Below are 26,789 nucleotides of genomic sequence, written 5' to 3'. Positions count from 1 at the left end.
AACTTGTAAAGGTAGTGAGATGAGACAGATTTAGTTGCAAAAGTATGCGTTTTTTGTAGCTATAAAGACAGTAGAATTTGTACTAATATTAGAAATGTTTAAGTAATTTTGTCTGTATGTTTGTTTTTGTGACACATACGTTTGGAAACTTAACTTTCAAAATTATTTATCGATTTAGATGAAATTGAGTTTATAGCAAGCTTAAACCCATGAACATAGGTTTTTTTTTAAATTTATATTTTAATAGGGTTAAGTATGATAAGTATTATTGAAGAGAACATAACAGTTCTTTAATTTTGAAGTTTAAAATATACAAATGGGAATGTAGGCTCTTTAAACTTTATATATTACCAATGGTGTTGCTGTACTTTGTGAATACAGGAATATAAACACTATTTTATAGGACTTTTCGGTAGACTTTTAATGATCTTCACAGATTGAATTAGACACGGGTAAAATCGCGGGTTCAGTTCATATTCCCGAATATATGGTGATATTTGTTTCAACTAAATTGAACAACTGAATTATACTCGTACAAATATATTCTTGGAATAAAAACGCTTTAAGCGCTAAACTAATTTAACTATTAATGTAGATTGTACAAAACAATCGGTATTTCTTCTGTAATAAAATATTAAATGTACAAATACTTTTATGTTACATGTCTATTCTATTATTTAAAGAACACGATGCCAGCGAATCCGAAAACTGGCAGAATTCCAAATTGAATTAAACGTGAGGGGATAGCCGAACAGTGCCGAACTTTGATCACATACCGATGTGTCACCAACCTTATCTCAAGAAACATCTCAAACTTTGAAAGCGAATATATCCTGAAAGTAGCGAAATATTCTTAGTCTTTCCTCTTGCCAGCTTACCTGAAATATATTGAAAATGTTTTGACGTATGCTGTGCGTACTGGAAAAGTTATGACACATCCGAGGTACGTATTCTTAAGACATTTTACGAAAAGGATTTTATTTATATAAGTATAATTTTAATTTAATTGCATATATGACAGATTTTATTGTATTAATGAGTTTATCTATTATGTTTTTTAAATAACTTAATTCTTTTATACCTCATCCATATTATTTACACTTTTTAATTGTAAACTAGTTAATGGGAACTACGGTATACGTCACAATACCTCTTTATTTATATTTTTGTTTGTTTGATTATTACTCACACATATATTTATGTATGTATGTATCTATTGACGTATATTGGTGCGATTCTTTTGCCTTGAATACCCGGAGAAAATCGAACGAATATGCGAAATGAAAATTGGCTGTATATAAAAAAATATATTTCAATCACTAATTGCTCCTATTGTTATTTAATGACTTTCGCTGAATCCATTTTATAAGTTATTTTATCCTTGTTTCTTCTAAATTGAAACTCAAGATGGGTTGGATGGATTATTTAAAAAAATCAGTAATATTTCTGATGTTATTTGTAAATATGATAATCACTGTTAATAAATATTAAAGCAAATGTCGTTTTTTAGCACAACTTAATAATATTGACTTTTGTAACCAAGCTTGGAGCTTCTATTAGATTACTATAATTCGAAGAACTTGCAGGAAAATTTTCCCAGTTTTTTGGAAAGAATGACGTAATGTTTGTGTCGTATTTTACGTATTCCGTCGATTTCAAACCGAAAGAAATAAACGTGCGGGATTTCGAATTTCAAACTAGTGTAGAAGTGTTTGCCCCGATGTCTTTTTGTTGCAACCATCACTGTGCGACTCTTTGAAAATGTTTTTACCGCACGTTTGCTAATTTAAAAAAAAAAAACCTAACTCCTTGGTGTGCACGAAATAATGACATGGCGAATAGCATGGTCGGATGAAGTTGAAAATTGAGGGAAAGTAATATGACTTTTAAAGTTAGAACTTCGCAAAACTTTTTCAAAATTTTTGACTTTGACTTGACTTTGACTCGACTTGAAGCTGTCAAGCAAATGTTAATTGTAACTTAACGTTTTGAAGTTTTAATGCAATTAGATCAATTAGCAATCGTTTAGATTACTAACAAAAATAAGAATTATTGTTTATGTAATAAAAGAATTGTTTTCTTTTGTTTCAAAGATGTTTCATTCAATAATTCCAATTGCCATTCAATAAAAAAAAAAGATTAATTAATAAAAATGTATTATACATACATGGCTTTGAATAAAATTATAGGCAAAGTCATACCTAATATAGAATTCTTAATATATTTCTTTACGGCAGTATCACACGAGTAAGTTCAATAACCAGCATTAAACTTTATATCACTAAAATATTAATGAATGGACATCATACATAGTAAGTGAGTTTGATTTCTCATATAAGCTGAATCCAGACATACGTCTTTAAATATAATTAAAATATTGTACGTCCAAATGTATGTGGATTTGCTTTTTCATTCTAAAATCGTTATTATTGTCATTAAATTGTTTATAAGGATTAACACTAAATTTGCATTGACTAAATTCATAATATACCATGCTTTTATAAAGTTATATCAAAAGTTCTTCGTAACCAGCTGTTGTTTGCTAGTTGTTACAGCTTACAACTTTATTAACAAAGTTTCGAATGTAATTATAAACATACATAAGAACGTGGTTACTGGTTACAATGTTTGAATGAAATTTAATATTTGTAAATATTATTAAAATAATATCAATATTAAAATAAGGTAAACTAATGTTTCTTTTGATGACTAAAATTAATAGTCGTAGAGACAATTGTCGACATAGGCGAACGCTGACAAAACCATAACGGATAACTGCGTATAAAAAATCTATACGAGATAGGTTTTTAAAATGTGTATAAAAAGGCACAGATAGCGTTTATAAATGAGTTACAGTAACCATTTATATATTTTAAGAATGAAAAATAATTCAGGGTAACTTTAGCTTAATTGTCATAAAGTATAATTAATACCTTATCAGCCGCGGCCGGCTATTATAATTCTAAGAAAGATGTATATTTGTCTACGTAATCATTACAATAATTCATAAGTTATTATATCAACAGTTTAATACATTTACATTTAAGCAATTAAAACATACATCGTGCAATGCATATAAATTATAGGAAACCTTAATGTCCATCCAACGTTTTGATAAAGATGAAAAATTGTTTCTTCCAGCTTAAGGGGCTTCTTTGGACGATTAATCTTTCTGCGAACCTATTGTTGATCTCTCAGGGTAGAACTTTTGTGTCCGAACTCCAGCTGAGATCAAAAGGTTTTTCCACTGTTGCTATGATTTTTACAAACCTTTCGGATGAAATAGCTAAAAGTGGAGTGCATGGTTACGTACATTACACAATGCGTACGACAATCGTTGGCCACTTTGTCGTACTTTATACAATGTAACGTAGAAGCAACTAGCCTGTAAATATTTACAGGCTTATATACCACGGCTGCTAAAGCCTCGGTTGTTATCAGTTATTTGAATAAAGTATCTTGTAAATTTCCCACTGCTAGGCTAAGACATTTTTTTCTTAGAAGAGAACGCTTGAGAAAGCTTATTTCACCCCGCTACTCCAATGCGCGTTGGTAGATTCACGTGTTTTTCTTCACGGCCGAGCACAAGATGTAAGATGTAGATTACAAACACAAGTTAACACATGAAAATTCAGTGGTGCTTGATTGGGTTTGAACCCAAATCAATGTTTAAGATGCACGTGTTCTAACCACTATCTCGGGTCATTTCTTAGAGTTGTTAGAATGTATTCATTTATATCTTATTATAACTAGAGCAAATAAAATCTCTTCTTTTGTACGTAATATGTTAACAGAAAATAAAGTTCATTTCCGGTCTTCAGCCGAAAGTTTATTACAAGGACTAATGATATGCATAGGATATATTATAATTGTTCAAAAATACAAACACAGATGCACTCTCATAGTATATTGAGACGGCAGTGAGCAATGGGTATACGCAACTTGGTTGTTGCGAGTTTTTTGACAAATGAAACAGAACTTAAATCTTTATTTGCGTCATCCGGGATTTACCCAAGACTGCGAATTACGCAGCTGTTAACCCATAAAGGATAAAAGATATTCAAAAAAATATTTTATTATTGAAAACATAATTGCACAACTCTTTTACCTATCAGTCATAAAAAAAAACTCCTGTAAATTTAGACTCTCTCCGAAAATTGGACTCTACACATTCTGAAAATTTCGCCATAAATCATAGCCTTGCGAAAAAAATACCTTAAAAATAAACTTTAAATGCATGTATCTAATAGAAGAGCAGTCTCGGGGCGGAGCTTTTACCAGCTGTTACTTACGTCGTACACAATGTTTTGCTGCGCAACGTATTCGTAAAACTTCAATATGTAACCTCCTTTGTTAATAAGAAGGATTAAATTCTTTATCATTTGTGCTTTTTAATATAATCAGGTTTAATGAAAATACCTATAATATAATTTCATAGTCGGAAAGAAGTAAAGTGAGTAAATACTGAGTTTCTTGCTCGTTATTGTTGATAGACTCTAAATAAAACTTGGTAGTAAGCTTAAATTTATATCAAACTTGTTAATTGACGATTCAAAATGATTGCAAGAATCTCCTTTCCTATACCAAGATTTTTAATTTTCACCACCTTTCACAACCGAGTATAACGTAGACTATTTTATATTTAACATAAATATTTTTTTTGAGAATTTACAACCGCATATTAGGTTGAATTTTTCGAGCCTGAGGGAACATGAAATAGCGAAAAATTATCAAGTCAGATTAGCAGCTGATTTCGATGAATATTTAAAGTACTTCAATAGATTTAATGAAAAAAAAACAATATATTGCCGTGGTATACAATAAATACTTTAAAACACCTATAACACTTGTAAGTTGTGGGTATAAATTATATTTGTGAAAGTAATAAAATATATTAAAAGGTTTTGGTATCGTAATCACGGAATCATAGTATTAATTCTTAATATTATTCAAGAAGTTACGCGCCAATAGTAATGAATAAATAAGGTAAGTGGATTTTGTTCTAAAAAGATTCGATTCGATTGTTTAAATGTTTCAATGCAGTTTTAGTTTTCATTATTATTGGTATCAAGTCTCTTAAAAAGTTTTTGCTATTGCCCATTTCCAAGAGTAAGAGACTCTTGGAAATGGCCAACCGCACACATGTATGATTCATACACTATAACTGTATATATTTATGTGAAATTCCGTTATTGTTTAATTATCATCATATTAAATTATCTTTTTTGATGTAATATTTAATTATTCCTAGTGAAAATAAGGGTGAAAATTGATATGAAATTTTCGAAAAAAGAACAATTAATACACGTTAAATATTGAAAAAAATATTTGTTAAAATTTATTATTTAACAATTCTCTCGGAACGATGAAGAATATTACTAACATGAAACGAGTTCATTAGCCACTGCAGCTGTGCGCGATATTTCACGACTCTACAATTTCCGTCGTGACACTTTTGCTGCATATGAAATTAAAAAAAAAATCACCTTTTATTTCGATTTATATTGATATTATTTCTTAAAACGAATAATATTATCACTCAATTTCACGCAATTTCATAAATTATAAATTATTCAAAGAGTAATCACAAGCAACTTATTCAAAAAACTAAAAGTGTAGTACTTATTTATTGAAAATGTATATTAGTAGATGTTGTTATTCGTTCCCAAAATAAAAGTTGTTTATGGTTTTTTCAGTGTACATAAATATTTTATTTATATGAATTGCCTTCATTTTTATAGTCTGAGATGAATTGAGCTTAAAAATACTAGGTATGAACTCAAAAATAAAAATATAAAAACAGGTATTGGACGTCAATGCGAATCAATCAATCAATTAGTAGATAGCATCAGTTAGTGTAGAATAAAATAAATAAAGCACTTTGTTTGATGAATTATATTAAAAAAATTGAGAACACGCATGCAATAATTCATTGAAACGCGTGTTTGGATAAAATTTTATAGGAGAGCAGAGATCATAACCATCTTGAAATGAGCTTGAAGTTATTGCTGAATTTCATACTGGTTTTTCTTTACGATCGATGTCACTTCTATATTTTAAAACATTTTTGTTGTAAAGTAGTGTGTGTTCATTGACATGTGGCTTGTTTTGTATTCGAAATATTAATATTTTAATTTCTGTATAGATACGTACCGACGCTTACAATTTCGAGGATGTAAATGATATGGCGATTGTGTTTCGTGTAATTATATAATTTATCAATCTATTTCGGCTATTATGTTTGAAATTTAAATAATTATGTGTTCTTCAATTAATTGCAAGCAGCTATATATGAAAGACTAATCATTTTCAATAATTGAAATGCGTTCGATTTACTTAAATCAGTTACGTATGCCCATTCTAATTAATGAGTGGAAGTTGAACTTCAAATAAAATATCAGCCACCGTCAGTAAGTAGTAGCCACCTTATATTTCTTACTAGGTCACGTCTGCGTCCGAAATGAAGGTAAGATTACGTCTGCTATCTTAAAAAAAAGATTTGGTCGTCTCGGAGCTAGCTTGCTAAAAGCCTAAAAGTTACATGTATCACCGAACTGAAAAACATTAATTTTATAGCATTATACCAGCGCTTCGCACTTTTCCGCCCACTTTAAATTTAAAGTATAATAGTAACAAAACTGTGACAAACGATTTCAAGCTATTATTATACTTATAATATTATTAAATATTTCAAAGAATCATATGTGTGATTTTTTTTATATGTTTGTAACATCTAGTCCTTAAAATATTCTACGTGAATCGTTTGCTTAAACATTGAGTTTTAATAGTAGTGTTTTAATTGTTAATGTAACATGTTCAAAGACTAAAGTAACTGTAACAACATATAAATAAGAGGTATAATATTTCAAACGTGATTTTCAGTAATTAAGTTTTGCTATAGGATTAACGCTGGGATATTTGAGCCGCCTTGGTATAAATGAAGAAATACGAGAACCACGTTTTGCGTATTTTGATAGGATGTTTTAGCAAGGTTAGCATATTTAAAATTTATGAACCCAATAAATGATATACATTTTCGCATGCTTTTGTGATTCATTGAAGTATAAATGATGTACCGGTCTCTTAATAGCGTCAGCGTTTTTGTTAGATTGGAAAGCGTTAAATAAATTACTCGTACGATAGCTCGGTATAAAAATATTTTAAGCTTGTTTTCCTTGCGAAGATTAACATTAAACCAATCACATTTATTGCTGTTTGATATAGATTAATTTTATTGGACAAAGAAATTTTCGATAAAAAAAAAACATTAAACCTTTAATTAAACTTAGTAAAAAGCTGGAAGATTTTCATATACTGAATTCTAGTTTTATTTGGTAAAGACAATTAAAGATCGATAGTATTTTAATCTTTCATAAAACAAAATATTTATTGTTTGTACTTTATTCAATTTGTTATGATAGTTTTACAACTATTACGAATCTGGCCTTAACTAAATAGAATTTACATGTCCTAAAACTATGCGATCCTAAAAGTTATAATAGTTTGCATATGAAAAGCGATATCACTTCTATTGAATTGGGACCTGTGCCCAGGAAATTGCTTTAGTAACTTCATATTATAATTCTGCGTTAACTTTATATTATTATGATGCGTTAATATTAATTAAAATTGAATGCCTGTTAGTGTCCCTACAAAGTCGTCCTTAAGAATAGTTTCAATTATTTTTTAGTTTAAAATATTTATGATGTAACTATAACATTTTAAAAACTTACGTTATAAACGTATTTTAATTTATTGAATTACATATTTTTTTTATAAATGTTCTGTATAAAATCTTGGCCCGATTTACGGAGACCGAAGTATTTTTAATAAACGATTGAAACAGCGTTTGAAATATTATTCGAGTATCCAATTTATAGATCATTATATCAAGGAGGGTATTATAAAACCTTCTTTCGTCGGATAAAAAATCTGAATCTATAAGAATATCCGTCGAACGATATCATATATCACTATGTCAAGCGCTCCGCAGTCGGCGGAAGCTATATGTCTGATACAAATAATACGTGCGATGTTAAATAGAATAGCATGTTATGTCACAATGTTACAGCGATATTAAATTCCGTGTTTAAATTATGGCATGTTTCTTTTGTACTTTAACAAGCCGCTATACCTCAATTTAGTATAAGTTTTCTTTGAGTTTCAATATAATGTAAAGCTTATACAACGAAGGAATAAAGCTAGAAAATTCTGAGTGCACTAATCAATATTTAACTTATTAGTATCATCTTTAATTGAAATGTTTCAGTGGTACATCTTAATCAAGTTGTAGATTCAAAACTGATCTAGCGCTTCTCTTACTTTTTTCCTTATCTGCCGCCCCCTCTTCCCCTAACTTGCAATCACTACTGGGTTTGACATTTATCAAATTAATCGAAAGATATCTATCTAAAATCAAGTAAAAAGCAGACCGAATGATTCTTCCTTTGTGATGGGAAGCGAAAGAACCCTCTGGCACGCCCCGAAATCCTCAAACCTCTACAAAATGAAAAAGACATCAGAATCGAACCGGCGACATATAAATCACTATGCGAAATTATTTTTTAATACGAGAAGATTATTCTAACAGGACACATACATACATCACATACAGAATCCTAATATATCTTTGTTGTTATCTACATAAATATTTTAAAAATACTTTTATTTGTTGTAAGTATTGTTATTCTCTGTTTAATTGTTGTTTTAAACATATTAGTACAAAATAACAGTGTTAAAACTACTTACATAAAGTTTTTTAAATTACAAAATACCTACCTTTTTAAATTGCAATTTTCAATGTATTTTTTTACTTTTTTGTAAGTTATTATGATTACGTAAACGGTTCGTGAGCTTCACACGCAATTGAGCGGTCGTCATTTGCATGCAAATAAAAAAGACACGAATACATCGAGGAAAATTAAAATTCTTTTAAAATTAAACGAATACGTAACGCTAACGTAATGAGTACGTTACTTTGAGATAAACAAAACTTTCTTTGGAATTCAGGTGACATCCTGAAAACTTAACGAAAACATTTAGCAAAAATTTAATTACACGTTAACGTAACCGTTCGTTACGTAAGATTTTTATATTCGACAAAAACTTTTCATTTCAGAGGCCATTACTCAAACGTGTAGGTTCGCTCTCAAATGAGATTTCATAATTAACGTAAGCCAGGTCGACCCGTCAAGTGCATGTGAATATTTAACGAGAGGGGCGAGGTGCTCTAGACCTATCTCAGTGTCATGCCGTTGGAATATTACGAAGTCGTAGTAATTAATGTTAGGAAAGTATTTTTTTATTGCGAGTATATATATACAGAACAAAATAAAAATTATTAGTAGTTAGTAGTTTAATATAAAATTTTACATAACATTTAATTCAGGTTTTAACTGCGATCATGCTTTTTTATTTGCATTATTTAATTTTAAATTGCAAACGTATTGCAAAATAATAAGTTGTATTGTTCTATAACATATTATAGTTGTTAATATTATCAAATATTATTCCATGAAAATTTGACATCAATTTTTACAATTTCTTTGCTTATGTTTTGGTAGTATTTTGGATAAGGTTTCCTAAACAAACAAGTTCCTTAAAACAGAAGCCTACCAATTTCTACATAATATATTTCTATCACATTTTCCATAGTTTTATGTGAATTTTACTTTAGATGTCGATAGAAATTAACGATTCATATTCAATACTATTTATATCTTAGGTATATTTATATTTATATTTTTTATTTATATTTATATATTATAAACACGAAAATGATTCTCTACGGTCTGCCTGTTGCCCTTTTCTGGGTCACTGAACCGAATTTTTGAAAATTGGTATGACGCTTGAGTCCGAGGAAGGATAGGCTTCTTTTTTTTGCCTAAAACCTGATGACCAATGATCGCCCCAGAGCTGAGCCTTGGTTAATTAGTATTACATAAATATTTGAACAAAAGCTCTCGTGTTTTCCGCTATGCAAATAGTGACATTTTAGAATGGTTCTATTTGGGCTCCAGCAAAATAATTGTGTCTCCCTATCGCAGTATCAAGGCCTCATTATTTTTATATCAATTAAATTAGTAAATAACAATTATTTTTCTTAAGAACTTCAGTTATGATTGAAGAACTCTTATTATTCGCCCAGAAATTCTGAATAGCGATCCAACGGGAAAATGCTTCTTGCCACCGGTCCACGCGATCGTAATTTGTACAGTAGCTATTTTGATTTTTGGTTTTAATGTATTTTTTTAATACCTCAATATTAAAATATTCCTTATTAGAGATTTAATTGTACTTCAGTGGAGGACATAAAAATATTTAATTTAATACTTATTCTGTACGTAGTTTTGAATATTTCTTTTAAAAAATCACTGAACTCAAGTGCCACTGCATTGTTTTTTATGAATTTATTTTTATGTGTTATATTTTATTCAGAGATTAAAAAGCATAATTTTAAGGCACTAGCTGAAATTACCAGTTAAATGTATCCTGGGAGGAATTACATAAATATGTAACGTAGACCTAGACTAATCAGCAAAATTTTTAATACATGCAGGCGAGGCGGCGCTGCCCTGTAACAAAATCTCACAGTACTTTAACGTTACGTGATGAAAAATAAACAGAAACATACAATTATGTTGTAATTTTATGGATAGTGGAATTAAACCTTTGTTTGTTTCACGAATTGTATACGTTATTGATTTTCCAGCCTAGTTTTCAGATTTCTGTTGAAGACCAGTTGAGTTGTCTTCAGTATTGGAGTGATTGGTTATGAAAAGTATGACCTTCTTTAGTTTTAACCTAAGCTAGGCGAATTTGTTAAAATTATTAATAAATTTCTTAAATAAGTGTTAATGTAAACCTTTTAGTTATATATGGACATTTTTGAAGTGTTTTTTTTTTTTAATTAAGTTTATTTTCGTCGCAAGAAAATGCTAAGAATATTTTAGAGATATGGGAACTCGTATGCGGAGATATGTTATTTGTTAACATTCGCATTTCCTTCTTTTCATTGGTCTCTGTAATAACATGTATGCGAATTTCATAAACATGGCTGTAGCTTTGTTCGGTTTTGAGCTTTGTTTTATAGAGCCTATAACAAGATATTTCTAGTTATTTACATCAAATCTCACAAATGGCTACCTACCTACTGGATACCTATTTCAAGTATATACAAATATCGAAGTCCAGGACATTCTATAAGACAGATATACGAAAAATGGAATTCTCAAAATTATATGTTAAATGATAGAATCAAAAATGTCTTAAAGAATGTTAAAATAACATAGTATCCACTTACCAGGTCATAATATAATTGTTGGAATCATGCAGGTGTTAAATACACATATTAATATTCATCCTCTATACTGCGTCGAAATACGTACACACAATGTTGATTCAGTCCACATTATCTCCGTACTACGAAGATATATTAGACTATTAGGTATAGACCTATTGGATTTGACAGGTATATTATGTAACATTTAAGTGTTTCGGATTAGAGCGAAGGTTTAACCCGTCTAGCTAATTCTGGAGACGACATTTAAGCGCGTGTCCTAATAACGTAATTAGATGTAGTACAAACGTACAAAAGTAATAGCAAGATTGAAAATATTGAACTAGAGTAAGTAATTTTGATTCTAAAGAACATTTCAAGGGTATCATTACAGTCGCGAGCAACATAACTTATTAAGTTTCACGGTTAGCAACGCATTGGAAATTGTATTGACATTTCCAATGCACTGCTAGCTAGCTTTGTCAATGACTAGGGTGGGGATTTCCCGGCAACGCTTATAATTAACTACATCATGACAATGTCAGGTATATTCCTTTCTTCTATAATATCCGATTTCGAACAAAGAATATGAATTTTGTATTAAGATATTAATATGAATTATAATATCATGAATTTTATGAAAATAATTATCTCAAAAACATCGTTATTCAGAACATGATATATTATCTGATGGTTCTAATTAAAACTATTACAGAAACATGAACTTTATATGCTGGTTTTACATATTGTATGTACATTAGAAAACGGTATATAACATTAACCTTTTGCCTTGGCTATTTGAGTTTTTACTGCTTATTAATACATACCGTTAGTAGAGGCTCGGCGGGTGAGTACCACCTACTCATTAGTTATTCCATTCAAACATCAATACTTTGTATAGCTATGTTCCGGGTGAAACGAGGTGAGTGAGTAAAAGTAATTATTTTATTTTTGAAAGAAAATTACGTTTACTACTATTACTATTACTTGCTACCAAAAACTTCTGCCATAGACAGAGGCTATGCGCTATCGGCTACAGTGACCAAATTCTCCCTTTCTAAAGTAAATAGGTTAGGTATGAGGTAAAAGTAATCACATGCATTATGTTTATCTGTCTGTTTATGTCAGAATGTCTGTTTATTTGTTATGAGCAAGCTTTTTTTTAATTATTTGTTACAAAATAAAACCAAAACAAAAATACATATATAGCAGCTTCACTCAGTGACAATTTTATTTAACATTAGACGTCTTAAATTTTTATTTACATAAGAACTATTAACATTAAGTCCTTAAATATATACAAATCTGAATTTAAAATAGTTGATGTATAAATCTTGACTGCTTGGAATGGTGGTAAGAATGCTAGTAATATTTCCCCGTTGAATCGCTTTTTTGATCCTCTGGGTAAATAACGAACCAGCTCTCCTGCACCAGTTATACTTTTAATAAACCTTTTTTCCCTACTTAAAAATATTTATAATATATATACTTGCATTTATTTTATAAATTACTACTAGTAAAAGTCAATTCAAAATATTTCCTCAACTAAGTCCATAACAAAATATTATGCAAGCTTTAGTACATTAAAATAAACAAAAATGATTAAACGGTATTTAAACCGCATTCATAAATAAATATTATTGATAGCACTCAAATTGAAACTAACTTTCAATTGATATTAAATAATAATCTAATATTCGTTGTAACTGTTAATTAGGCATTCAGTTCCTTTTTATGAACTAATGAATGTTTTCGTATCGTTCGGTGGTTTTTATAAAATAAGTAAAAAATATCTTACTTACCTTACTTACCCTTAAACTAAATAATTCAATAATTTATTGTATTGAAAATATGTAATATATAAATATTACGTTGTAATAAAATGTATTTTTCTTACGGATCTGAGTTAATATTTTATCTTTAAAAAGAATACTATTCAATTTCTCTATATTATGATATTATACAAAAACTTCTTGACAGAAAATCTTTATAAAACACTAGACCTACGAAGCTGACTAGGCATTTCCTTCTAGTTACTAAAGTGATGTGTTTTATATTTATTATCTAAAAATGACTGCAAAAATAACAAAAAAATTCAACACAGAGAAACAATAGATTTGTTCTTGAATATATAGGTAGATAGAACACATATTACATTGAAGCAAGTTATTTTCCGATTGTTGCTGCCGGGTAAACTTTAAATGCTGGAGCTTGGCTTGTGCCCAATTTTTTATGGCCCATGTCCTTCGCAAAGCGTTCAGCTATGTATTGTATCAGAACACAATGCGACAATAATTTACGAGACTCAAGGATTTAGGCAAGCGTTTTCTGTGCTTATGAATAATTGAAAAATCAATTTCACTGAATTGTTTCAGCATAATTTTATCGGAACAATTTTAAAGTATAAACTGCTTTGGACTTTTAAATGAATTGCTTTAATTTATAGCATATTAGTTCCATGGATGGATTTTAAATTAAATATCTCTATAACGAATAATTAACAATTTTGATGTTGTCCAAATACAATCACGATAGAAAACAAACTAATTAGTTTCTAGTATCATTGCTTTAAGCCATTTAGGCGTGTGTTTGAAATTTTGTTCTCGAGTTGTAACTTTGGATATATTTATGTGATGTTTTGCTTATCAACAAATATTTTAAGCTAATAGTACTCTTTTTTAAAGAGTTACAACATTTACATTGAAGTTGCAATGATACAAATAAAAATTATACATAGTTATTGTACATAAAACGACCGCGTGTAATGGTGGCAAGCATGCTTGCAGTATTTCCAAGTTTAATCACAATTTCGATTCTCTTAGCAAAAAATTAACCAGCCCTCTTGTCACGAGTGGAGGTAATATGGCGAGGTTTTACTTTTAAAAAAGTTTTCGCACTATTACTCCAAGGTCGATCTTCTCGTTGCAACAGCAAATTGGACAAATCATAATTTGGAATAAAATACGAATATTTCAATTGTTTGCTCATTTCAGATTTTTCGCAGCGTTGCAGGCTCTTAGCATTGTTTACCTGATAGGAAATGGGGTCAATGTGTCAACGCATGTAAGTCCCACACTAGAGCCCGTTCCCAGGAAACCAGAGTTAGTCCATCAGGTCTCATACCATCATCACGACTGCTTTCTGTTGCATCATTAAGAGGAGCGTGGAGAGAAAGCCGATATCCATAATTAATTTTAAAATAAACGTAAATATCAAACAAAAATATTCCCATACATTCTAACAACAAAACTGATTAAAGTAGTCTACATAATATTTCTTCACCAAGGATAATACTCTTAATACTTTAGCATATCACGTATATTAATTCACTCGCTATGTTTTTGCACAATTTTGCTGCGCAAACACAATTCAACAAGTACTGTCTTCTCACACTTAATAAGCTAATTTCTCCGAGCGTCTAGTTGTACACGAAACGTTTGAAGGTAACGCGTTACGCTGCAGACGTAGCAATTAGTCGTCGGCGTCAGTTGGTAAATATTAACACTGGTAATTGTATCCTGAACGTCAGCTCCCTCGATGTTCGTTACAGTGCCCACTTGCAACCTGAATACAAATGAATCTATTAGCAAAAAGAGTCGAGATAGTGGATCGGCGTCGATATCACGTCTGTGCTCTCATGTGTGTAGGAGTTCTATTATTATTTGAACAAATATCAAAACAGATATTGGAATATGTATAATAATAATTATCAATTAGAATTTAGAGTTAATGGTTATATGAATGTAAATTACTTTTATTTTGAATACATTCGTTTGTTTTGGTTGTACATACATTGTTATTGTAGTAAATCATTTCGGCGTGAGATTTTGTCGCATTCAATCATATTTGTTTTCCGCCTCTTTACTTGTAGAATTGGTATAAGGAAACAGTGGATTCATTATGTAATACAATTTACCGCACGGAAACGTTGATAGCTATTCGGACCGACCGACGACCCATACACAATTTGGCTCATAGTGAATTATTTTGAAGGCATAATTTATTTGTGGAAGCGACCTCCACAACTCAAAGGTTTTGCTGGCTGTGATAAAAAGATACTATACAGCTTTTATCCAATTACTTTGTTAAAAAACCTTATTTCAAAATATTGTTCTACAACCGTTTATTTTCCCTCTGATAGCTAGGTGGTATAAGCTATTTTAGTAATGTGTTATTTTCTTCCAAAATATATGTAGGTTTCCTTGGATTATTTATCAAGCGATGATGGATCAACAATTTACAATAGTGACGTAGCCACTCGATAGCTTGTTATAATTTTGAAATCACCTTTTTTTAAGATACTTAATTTACGAAAACTACGGCTTCGCCTTCATATTTCAGCCCGCAACAAAAATCTAATATTTTTCAGCTATTTTCTTTGATGACGGATTGAAGTCATAACGCATAGTGGATGGCCCAGCCCGCCTGTCCGGGCAACTTACAGCGGGAGGAGAAGGTGCGCATAGCGCGTTGCTTCCTCCTCGATCTTTTTCAGCGGAGCGGATCAGCAAAGGTCCTTCATAATTTCAACTTGTACAAAGTAGTATCAATTTAGTTTCTTTTTTTCATTAAATATTTTCCGAAAGTTTTTTTTTTTTTTTACAATGGTTCTATTAAAGTCGAGCGGTATAATTATTACCGCTGACTTTTCCAGTTGTTAAATAACCAAAAAGATAGCTACTGTTCTGGAACTTATTTATAAAAGATCAGAAATAATAATAAGACTAACCTATCGCTGGACATGTCAAAATCTATAAACCTCAAGTACCATGTTTTATCTATTACTGCTAATATTTGTCAGAAGAGTCCAAAAAATTACTGAAAAAAGTATTATAGGATAAAAAGTGTATTCTTTTGTTTCCCTAATATATATTTATATTTCCTTAATAATTATGGGACTATGTACGTGTCAAGGTCGTATAAATAATAAAGCCTGAACTAACGTATTTCAACTACCATATTTGGACTCAAGTAATACACACTAGACTGAACCTAAGTACTAGATGATGGAGAAAAAAATATAGCAGTGAACTGAAATGTAGTGGCCAAAGGAACTCGAACCACAGTATAAATAAACTTGTGTAGATAGCGGAGATGAGTGCGGTGGGTGCTTGAGAACTGTATCACGATTCACATTGCTGAGTCCGCCGTTAAATAATGTAAGAAAATTATGTCACTTTTGTAACATTTAGTTTATTCATTTAAATATATAAAATTTAACAAACATGTATTGCATTTTTGCAAACTATGTTTTATACTTTTTTTTATTGTATGTTTGCATTAAATATTGTTTCACATATGATACTTAATAATTGATTATACTTAGAAGAGTCTATATATTCCTTTCATGTCTTAGTCTATATTTTGTCCCAATATTAAATTATATTTTTAACTTCGTACTTCGTACTTGGCCTAAAAAATCTTTTATTTTCTTTATGTAGCTGAAAGTACGATACAGTTTAAAAAATCCTCAGACGTAGGTATAATAACTCTGTTTAATGTTACGTTGTCATGAATTATTTTAACTGCCCTAAGCCACGAAAATGATGAATACAATCGTGTTCGATCTTCGTTGGTCGGCCCGACGAACCTCGAGACCTTCGCGAATAGTAAAAAATAACAAAAATAATTGACTATTTACCTATTGATACAACACACCGAAACGTTTTTCGTTTCGGGCGTTAGATTCGTTACTTTTATATCAAACATAATATTTGTGCAGCCACTCACGACTAATGTGCGACGTAGATTGTGTGTATTCTACACTATATTTGTATGAGATTATTATTTTTTGAGTCACAATGTCAATACGTATTAGTAGTTTTAAATAACAGGCTGTAAATATTCTACTATGTTAATATATACGTACAAGGAATCTATTTCAATGCGATTTGGTAGAAAGACGTGAAGCAGACTAATACGACACATGCAACCGACATGTTTCATACATGTTCTAACGATGTTTTCCTTCACGAAGACGAGAGAATTATAAACAGAAACAATCACACAAAATTCAGGGTGCTTTGAACCAGGAACCTTACCAAACTTAAACTACACCTTAAAAAAAGTTTTCAAAAACGTGCCCGATGGTATATGTCTATCTCTAAGGAGTAACCCACAATAACCATTTTTTATCCTTTTCTTTTCACGAGAAATAATAGCTTATTTTCGAAGCGATTTTAAGCAATACTACATTAATCCTTAACCAATTAAGTGCCTTAAATACATTGTGTATTACATATAGATCGATATGGTCCTTTACAGCATGTTCATGAAGATATTACAGTATTAAAATGCACGGATAATGGACATAGTGGTTTTTGTGTTGTCTAATGACAAAACGTTATAAACTTTGTACATAATATTCTGTAGTATATTTAGTATCAGTATTGCAGTGTGCTAGTGTTTTATATAAAATGACTGATAATATATACATATTTATAATTTACTTTCAGTACCTATTGCCATTGATATATTTTCTGAATTCATGTAGGTATAATATTTCTAATATGTTAAAAAACACTCGTTCCATTTATTAATAAAAATGTTATACGTAATTTGCGAGTACAAAATATTATACCTTTGCATTTAAATACCTTCTTTGTAGACATTTTTGAAGCAAGGTAACGTCGAGTAAGATCTTAAAATAGGTTAAGTGTCACTTTTTTAAGCCACGAGATATGTCTGATCCGTTTCAAGAGGATACGTAGGAGGAATTTTTGTATGTACTGCCTATATGGATATACGTTTTATAAGAAGTATATGTCGTGCCACGTTTTCAAATTTTAATGCGTATAATAATTAAATAAAAGGGAACGCCTTTTGTTAAATTATTAATCTCATACTAAGTTAAAAATAAAGTTGCATTTTTTTTTAAATTATACGTTTGTCACTTAAAAAAACCATTGCAAGTTAATTATGTAAAACATTCACTTTGATATGTTTGTAGACCCCAAATATTCTGAAAAGCATCATTATTTTATATTATTTTTATTATCAAATTAAAAATATAAATAAAAAAAATACCGTAACGTAAAGCCTGGTAGATGTTTAACATCGAAATAGATAGATAATGAAATCATTTATAATTAAAGAAAATAAATAAATATTCATTGAAATACATAAAGACACTGAATTTTATTAATAAGTTTAATATTTTCTTATATTATAATAATAACAATGTACAAAGTATATGGTACACGCACACGAGGAAGTAGAGAGCGGTGGCGCTGTGGGGCAGAGCGCCATGCCGTCTGCCGTAACCGCATACGAATCAGTTTTATCTCCGGAGTAAAGCTGTGCCTTAACTTATGTAAAACTAATAAACGGAATAAATTAAGAGCATTAAATAAGTAACTTTGATATGTTCCATCGTATCATGCCCTATATACACACCTGTCATCAATTCATTGTCATAAATTGTCTATCTTAATAAGCTGCTTTGTAAAGAAAAATACTAAATATGAAATAGTAGCTAAAGAAGATTCAGTATTATGCCTTTGTCCATGTCACCGAGGCTTAAACCTAACCGAGTTAATAAAGCCTCAAATAAAACTTATCAAAGGAAGGATTTAAAGTTAAGATACTCATAAATATTGAAGAAAATGTGAAAAATATATCATATACTTAATTGATGGGATTATTGAAATTTTATTTTGAATATTTTTGAAGCTTTACTTATCTTATTTTTTAGCATTAATAATATAATGAATATTTTACTTCACTAGTTCTTAGTTTGAACTGTAAAAAGACAGTGAATTATTTTAAACTATTATATTGTTTATATAGTTGATAATACTTCTAGTTTATGATATAAAATCCTTTATATAAATATTATTCATCTTTAATATTGTCAGCATTTCTTGTAATATGGCTAGTTAATTAGTTATCATGGATATAATAATCTTGCAATATTCATAGGATATTGGGATAATATTGAATATACCGAATAATCGTTCTCTTACTAGATACTTCCATTATCGGCTTAGTGTCATGTTCATAATCCAAGGCGTCAATAGTAAATGCGTACATTAGCTCATTTCCCAGGGTGTAAGCCTTTAAGTGTCAATTAGGATAAGTGTCTAACACCTATACAACCTTCATTTAGATCATGTTATATTCAATGTATTGGTAATATAAATATAATCAAAAATACACATTAAGTATAATATCTTTCTATACTATACAATACACATGCTAAAGGCAGGTTGAGGGCTTCGCTTTGTGATAAAGGGCAATGCCCCTTTGTGGTAACGCTAATAAAATAAATTGTGCCAGCATATTATTAATTACTAAAATTAAGTTTTTTTTTAAATATTTAATACTAACTTCTCCGGAGCTACGTTTCATATTTTAATATTATTATATTTCACATTCATACGATTAATTATTTACATTAAAAATAATTATTATTAATTATGTATTTTAATAAAGTTTCCATGTGTAAAATGTTTGATTGATCGATTATTTACAATAAGAACACAGTAATCACAATTTAAATCAATATATTAAAAATAATTAAAATATGTAAAATAAATGAATATTTTAAAAAATATTTGCAAAACTTAACACGGTAACAATCAATTGGAATCAAAATGTTAGACGTAATAAAATTGTATTCGTAGTTTTTTATGAGTTTATAAGGCTTTCGTATAGTATTTTCGTTTTTATCAAAGTGAACACATATTCAGTGCCTCTACAATGATAGTTGACAAAAATGCGCTCATTGGACAGGATGCTAATTAAAGATTATATACTTTCTCTGTTCATGGTTTACAGCTACACCAGTATCTCGAATTTTTAGGAATTTGTATAAATATTTGCCAATAAAATATTTTGTAGCTGTGGTTGTTATTGTTTGTTTTTGTTTAAGATCAAAGATAACCACACAGACCAAGTACCTCACGCAGAAATATAAATCAATATTTTAAAATGTAGCATTAGGTGATGTATCATCTTTTATGTTTGGACACAAATTTATATACGTCGGTCGCGGTTATAATGCGTGTAGATTTTCCCCAAACTGGCAGTCATCTTGTAGTCATTATCGATCTTGTATTCATATCATATTATTTAATTAAAAAAAATTATAATATTTGTATGATATAACACTTCTAATATAATTATTGCAGAAAAATAATAAATAAATAAATATTATATATATATTTTTTTTCAAACTACCTACGTTTCTCTTGCATATTATTTTGTTTTACAAAATATACGAATATTTTTTTAAGGTTTTGTCTTTGAATTCCGAATAATATTAAATGAGATTTTTCTTCCAAAGAGTAGAACCACTTTATTAATCTATTTAAAAAAAAATGCTACTAAAATGCTATTCAGCAAAAGCAATGACTTAAGAAACCTCTATACATATTTTGTTTTAATCGAAGTCTGATTACGAATGCCGGCATAAAAAGCCACCATCCTAATAATATAGCAACGCAAAATAAAGTCGTATTTTCGTAATATCAATAAATCGATGAATTACCGATTTTTTATTCAATTTTCATCACCGTTCCTTGCATAATTTCATGCTGTAAAGTTCTTAATCCTTCTTGAAATATAAGTAGATCGATTGATAGTCACCAAGTCCCCACGAACACTCACTCATTTGCCACGTCAGCTTGTTGTAAGTTGATTTAAGCTAACGTGATTTCATTGTTTATTTTATTTAAGTCACACACGCACTGACTTCTGATACGAAAAAAAATTTCAATATTATATGACGTCCATTCGAAATGTTAGTTTCGTTCATTTATTGTAATATTTTATTAAAATTTGCTATTTTATTATTAATAAATAATCAATTATGAAGCAAGTAAAAGAAACAATAGATATGTGGTAACAATTTAATAAATATTTTCATCTACTACCTACCAAATTTCTAATAATATCTACAATTATAATCATTAACTTTTCTATCTATACATTCTATTATTTTTCTATAAAATACAACTAAGCTTTTCTAATAACTATTGCTCCAAAAGTAATCATTTTACAGCATCTATTGTCATAATTTTAAAAATTGTATCTATCAATATATAACTAAACGATAATAATTGCGAGTCAAAATTGAATATTCAACACTATTCTCAAATTTACTTTATCTTTTCGAAAGATATATTGCGATTTTTTGTCATTCCTAATAAGATATTATCCGTAGAGGCTGTCGTTGAATGCTGTAAAATATCTTCTTTACTCTGCAGAGAATGATAGTCATTCATTTCTGACCAAGCTGGATCGGATTTGGCTATACGTTTTCTTTCTTTAAACTTAGTGTATAATAAAACAGTGACCATGACAAAAAATACTACAAAACCTAAACAACAACCTACAATTAAACCAGTGCGTCTATTTAAAATAGAAGACATTTTGAATCCCTTATTTGTTTTAATTTTAGCTAAAGGTTTTCTGTTCGTATCAAAAGAAACACATTCACTAGCTGGTGATTGCGCGATTATAGAGGCCGCGATGTTGCGTCTCATTTTCGACGTAATGTTGATTAATCCGTGATCTGTTTCATTAATCACTGATATATTCTCTTCATCGATATTTATCATCGTATTTTCATACACGGTTAAGACGCATACAATGTAATTCATATTTGGTAGAAGATTAGTTATAAGGAACGAACTTGAATTTTTATCAACATCTTTCAGTTTTACCTGTAACAATATGGAAGGGTAAGTTTTTAAGTAACAATGGATTTCAAATAAAATTGTATGATTGCTCTGTTAGGCATGATTCAGGACTTTGTAGCTGATGTGTATTTGAATTTACCATTTGAACAAGGGATTAATGATTGAATGTCGATATTATACTCACATCGGAGTCTAGGTTTTCATTGTAATACAAAATTTTAAGAGCCTTTATCGCTGTACGATTTCTTATTAACCATGTTAATAAAATAGAATTATCATTATGTTTGTCAATGGACAATTGAACGATCAAAGGAAAATCGCATTTTTCTTTCGGATAATCTTCGTTAAAACAAATCACTTCGTATGACTTAAATATTTTTGGGTGATCTTGTATCCAAGTCCAGGTATTATTCTTTTGACATCGACATATAATTATATTATCTGAAATAGACGCGATGTTAATAACCTTAACCATTTTTCGATAAAATATAAAACAAAATTCTTGAATATTAGCTTTAATCATGTACCTTTTATTAATATATCTTGAATGTGAGTTTCTATTGACGTAAGAAGTTCCAGAGGTATAGTTTGAAGTTTATTGTGTTCCAGATCGATTTGAATTATTTTATTTAAATTATTAAATGCTGTAGCTGATAAATACTTTAAATTATTGAAAGATAGATTTAGGACCGTTAATTCTTTTAAATTAATTAAATGTTCATTTATTATATTTTGTAATTTATTATACGAAAGATCTAAAAGTTTCAGATTACTTAAATCTTCATCGAAAGATTCCATAGATTCTATATTGTTATTAGAAAGACACAATGAATTTAATTTAATTAGACCACGAAAGTTGCTTGTTTTTAAATGAGTAATTCTGTTGAAACTTAAATCTAAACTCTCAAGAAAAACTAATTTAGAGAATGGGCTTATCGATAAACGTCGAATCTTATTAAATTGCAAATAAAGATGTTGTAAATTTGTAAATAATTCAAACGTGATATCTTCAATATTTGTCAGATTTGTTAAGCTAATGTGTAGTTCATATAAACTGTCTATAAGGGTACTATTGTCTACTTTTCTTGTTGATGTCCAACTTACTGCTGGATTTTTACTTAGATCTATATTGATCAATGATACCCCTACCTTTTTATAAGAAAGTAAAAAATCGAAGTGCATTATGTTATTGTGTGAGATATTAATGTTTTGAATATTTGGAAAATTATCAAATATAAATTCAGGTAAATTGTCTAGTCTGTTGAAACTAATGTCAAATTGTATTAATTCATTTAGTATAATTTTTTTACTACACGAAATTGTCTGTATTTCATTCTTACGTAATATTAAAGACTTTAATTTGGTAAGTTTCTCTAAACCACTTATTTCAATTTTAGGTATTAAGTTATCGGCTATATCAAGTGTCTCTATTAAAGTGAAGTTATCCAACATACTGTATGGTATATAATCTAAAAAATTGTTACTAATATTTAATTCAGTAATTGAGTTAAATGAACTAAATAACTTGTCCGGTATATCACTGATAATATTTTGTGCAATGTTTATTTTAAAGAGATTATTGTTATTAATGAAACTACCTTCTATAATTTTCTCTATATTACAGTGTTCCAGTAAAAGGATTTCTAAAAGTGGAAGATTTAAAAATGTTTCTACAGGTAAATGATCGAGAATGTTATATGATAGTGATAAATACTTTAAGCCCGGGATGTCAAGACACATTAAATCACTAGATTTTAGAGAATTGTTCCGAAGGGAAAGATATTTTAAATTGTTTAAGCCTTGAAAAGTACCATTTTCTATTAGTTCTATTTCTGAATTATCTAATAACAGAGAACTTAGGGGCAATCCCTGCTGAAATAGGTTTTTATTAAGAATTTTTAAGGGATTAAAAGATAAATTTATGCTTCTTAGTTTCTTCAAAGTATTAAAAGCCATATCAAAAATAAAAACTATTTTATTATTTGAAAGGTCTAAGTCTTCTAATTCGCTTAAACCAAAAAAAGTATAAGATGTTATATTTTTAATTTTATTATGCTGCAAGTCTAAATATCGCGCTGAATTCAAACGTTGAAACGAAAAATCATCGATTATTAAAAGTTCGTTATGACTCATTTCTAATCGCGTGAGGTACGTAAGATTACTGAACGTTGCTTTTGATAAAAATTTTAAGTGATTATTTTTTAAGTTCAGTTGATGTAGCCTTCTTTGTGGTCCCAGTACTACATGACTTATAGAAGATAATTGGTTGAATTCGAGAAAAAGTAATGTTAATTGAGAATTTATGGGTAATATATTGTCGATATCTATTAGTTTATTATTATGTAATGCTATAAATTTAAGATTCGACATTTTCTCAAAAGTCCCAGACTCAATGGAAGTTATTTTATTATGGTTTAAATGAATTTCCTCTAAGTAAATTGAATTGTTAAAAATATTTTTTGCAATATGTTTGAGCTCGTTATTATTAATTCTAAGATCTTTCAGATTTATTAGAGAAACTAATGTGTTATTATTTAAATCACTAAATTTATTATTGTCTAATCTTAATTTTGTTAAATTCTTATTGTTTGACAAAATACTATGTGGCACTTGATTTAAATAGTTGAAATCTATCTGCAACTCTTCTAAATTTTCTAAGTCACTAAAACTCTCACTATTTATAGTATGTATGCAATTTTTATCTAAGTGTATTATACTAATTTTACTAGAATTAAAAAAAGAATCTATTGGCACTTCAAGTATATTATTATGGCTTAAAAATACTCTACTAAGAGACGGCATATTGCAAAGTAGGCCATGAATATGATGCAAATGGTTATGGCTTAAATCTATAAATTCAATTTTTTTATTGTTTTGAAAAAGATTTATATGTAATACTTTGATTCTATTATGACTCAAATCTAATGATTTCAAATTAATAAGTGAATAAAATGCTCGATGATGAATGTTAGAAATAAAATTAAAATGAAATGATAACACTTGTAGGGACGGACTAAATTTAAGGCAGTCTTCAGAAATAAATTCAAAATTGTTGGAATCCAAATCTAAATATTCTAAGGACAAAAGATTAGAATTTTCTAAGTTTTCGATTGAATGTATTTCATTCCAAGCTAATTTTAACGTTCGAAGATGTTTTAAATTGGCCAAAGAAATAATTGGGAATGACGTAAGATTGTTTTCACTAAGATCTATTTCAGAAAGTGTCGACTCTAAAGTTATAAATGCAGTATCAGATACGCGCCGAATTATATTTCCTTTAATATTTAATTTTACTAATGGTAGGCCATAAAAACTATAGCTTTGAATTTCTTCAATATTGTTTGAAACTAAATCAAGAGACATTAGTTTTAGCATGCCGGAGAGTGCTTTTTGTGGTATGAATTTAATTTTGCTGGATACAATGCTTAATGTTTCAAGGCACTTTCTCAGTGGCATAAATGTTTCATCGTCCATGTCTCTTATATTAGTTCGCGATATGTGTATATGTTTGATACAAGCGCCTTGCGGTATAAAATGTGGTCCCAAAGCTTCTTCGCTGCCGTCGAGATCGTAAATAGAAAAAGAATATACATTTGTTACTCTTTTGAGAGCATTTTTAATATTCTTTATGACTGTATCTTGACAATCAAGATAAGTAGCTGTAAAGCAAATTTATATATTATCTGTTAAATTCAAATCTATCTGTATTAAGTAAATTAAAAAATATTCTTACCATCTTCAAATGTATAACATGAACATTTATTATTCCTTATCAACTCGGTGCACTCCAGGGTATTTTGAGCTCGGTAAATCGGAAGCAAAAAAAGCAACAACGAAATAAATTGGATAATGCCATTTTCATTACTTTTTGCCGCACAACGAAAAATTCTTTTCATAGTTACATTATTATTGCGATGTTTATTTTCATATCGTCGTCTTCCTCATTGCTTAAAATCTGTAATATTAAAATTAAATGTAACTACTTGTATGTATGCGACATAATGTAAAAACCACATAGAATATTTAAAAAATACACATATATTACTTATTTTTCACAATAGATTTATATATCACAAAGTATTTAATATTAAATATAATATACAGATAAAAATAACGCATATAATATTATAATGTAAATTTACAATATACCTGATAAATTGAAGCACTTTGCTTTGTATAAAATTATGACGTAGTTAGCTATCATTAAAGAAAAGCTTAAGATTTTATACAATCTCTGTAAGCCCCCGATGAAATATCAAATTTAAATTATAACAAAATATTTTTTCAAACAATCGTGTAGATAGACGATCGTTTATTACAAGTCTATATTTATCTTCACTTTATTTACTTGGGAAAAAATGCTTACCTACAAATCCTTCGTGGTTTTGCGCTCCAATTTTAATTAAAAACAAAGTTATCCTTTAGTAGTTAGGGTTCATTTTCCTAACGCAACTTCCAAAGGATCCGACTGCGCCTGTCCTTGAATGTTCACCACACGTAACAAGCTCAATTTCAATAGCGGTTAAGTTTTTATCAGTTACAGAGTGGCTGGATGTTTTATCGCGCAACACAGAACGCCTGAGGTCATTAGAAAGCTCGACAGAAGACTGCCGCGGCGGCGCGCGCTGTGTAGGTCAACGCTGTTGTTGCGGCACCCCCGACCCACTATTATTATACTTTTATGACGAATCGGATTTTGGCCGTATACCTATTTTCGTACAAATATATAAGATTCATCTTGCGGATGTAGCACCTTTGTACTAGCCCAGCTTAATAGCCTATAAAATGTAACGTTATTTCGAAAATAGGGTTACGGTGTAGCAGTGCAGTGCTACGTATACATACGTAGATAACGTGGATGTCATATA

At 29.4% G+C, this 26,789-nt stretch overlaps 1 protein-coding gene across 1 annotated transcript; it reads right to left on the bottom strand.

Annotated features, from left to right (window-relative positions):
• Window positions 1-21,263: 21,263 nt before the first annotated feature.
• Window positions 21,264-26,509, bottom strand: LOC125065152 (chaoptin-like). Its single transcript, XM_047672621.1, has 5 exons — window positions 26,288-26,509; window positions 25,655-25,876; window positions 22,449-25,580; window positions 22,106-22,362; window positions 21,264-21,945 (listed from the first exon to the last, which is right to left on the bottom strand). Exons 2-5 carry the CDS (start codon window positions 25,815-25,817, stop codon window positions 21,379-21,381), a joined length of 4,119 nt encoding a protein of 1,372 aa, XP_047528577.1. The 5' UTR covers window positions 25,818-25,876; window positions 26,288-26,509; the 3' UTR covers window positions 21,264-21,378.
• Between the last annotated feature and the right edge of the window lie 280 nt (window positions 26,510-26,789).

This window comes from Vanessa atalanta, chromosome 7, assembly GCF_905147765.1.
Source record: "Vanessa atalanta chromosome 7, ilVanAtal1.2, whole genome shotgun sequence".
Lineage (NCBI taxonomy): Eukaryota > Metazoa > Arthropoda > Insecta > Lepidoptera > Nymphalidae > Vanessa > Vanessa atalanta.
The sequence above is the reverse complement of the archived record's forward strand: the minus strand, read 5'-3'. Positions and strand labels throughout refer to the sequence as shown.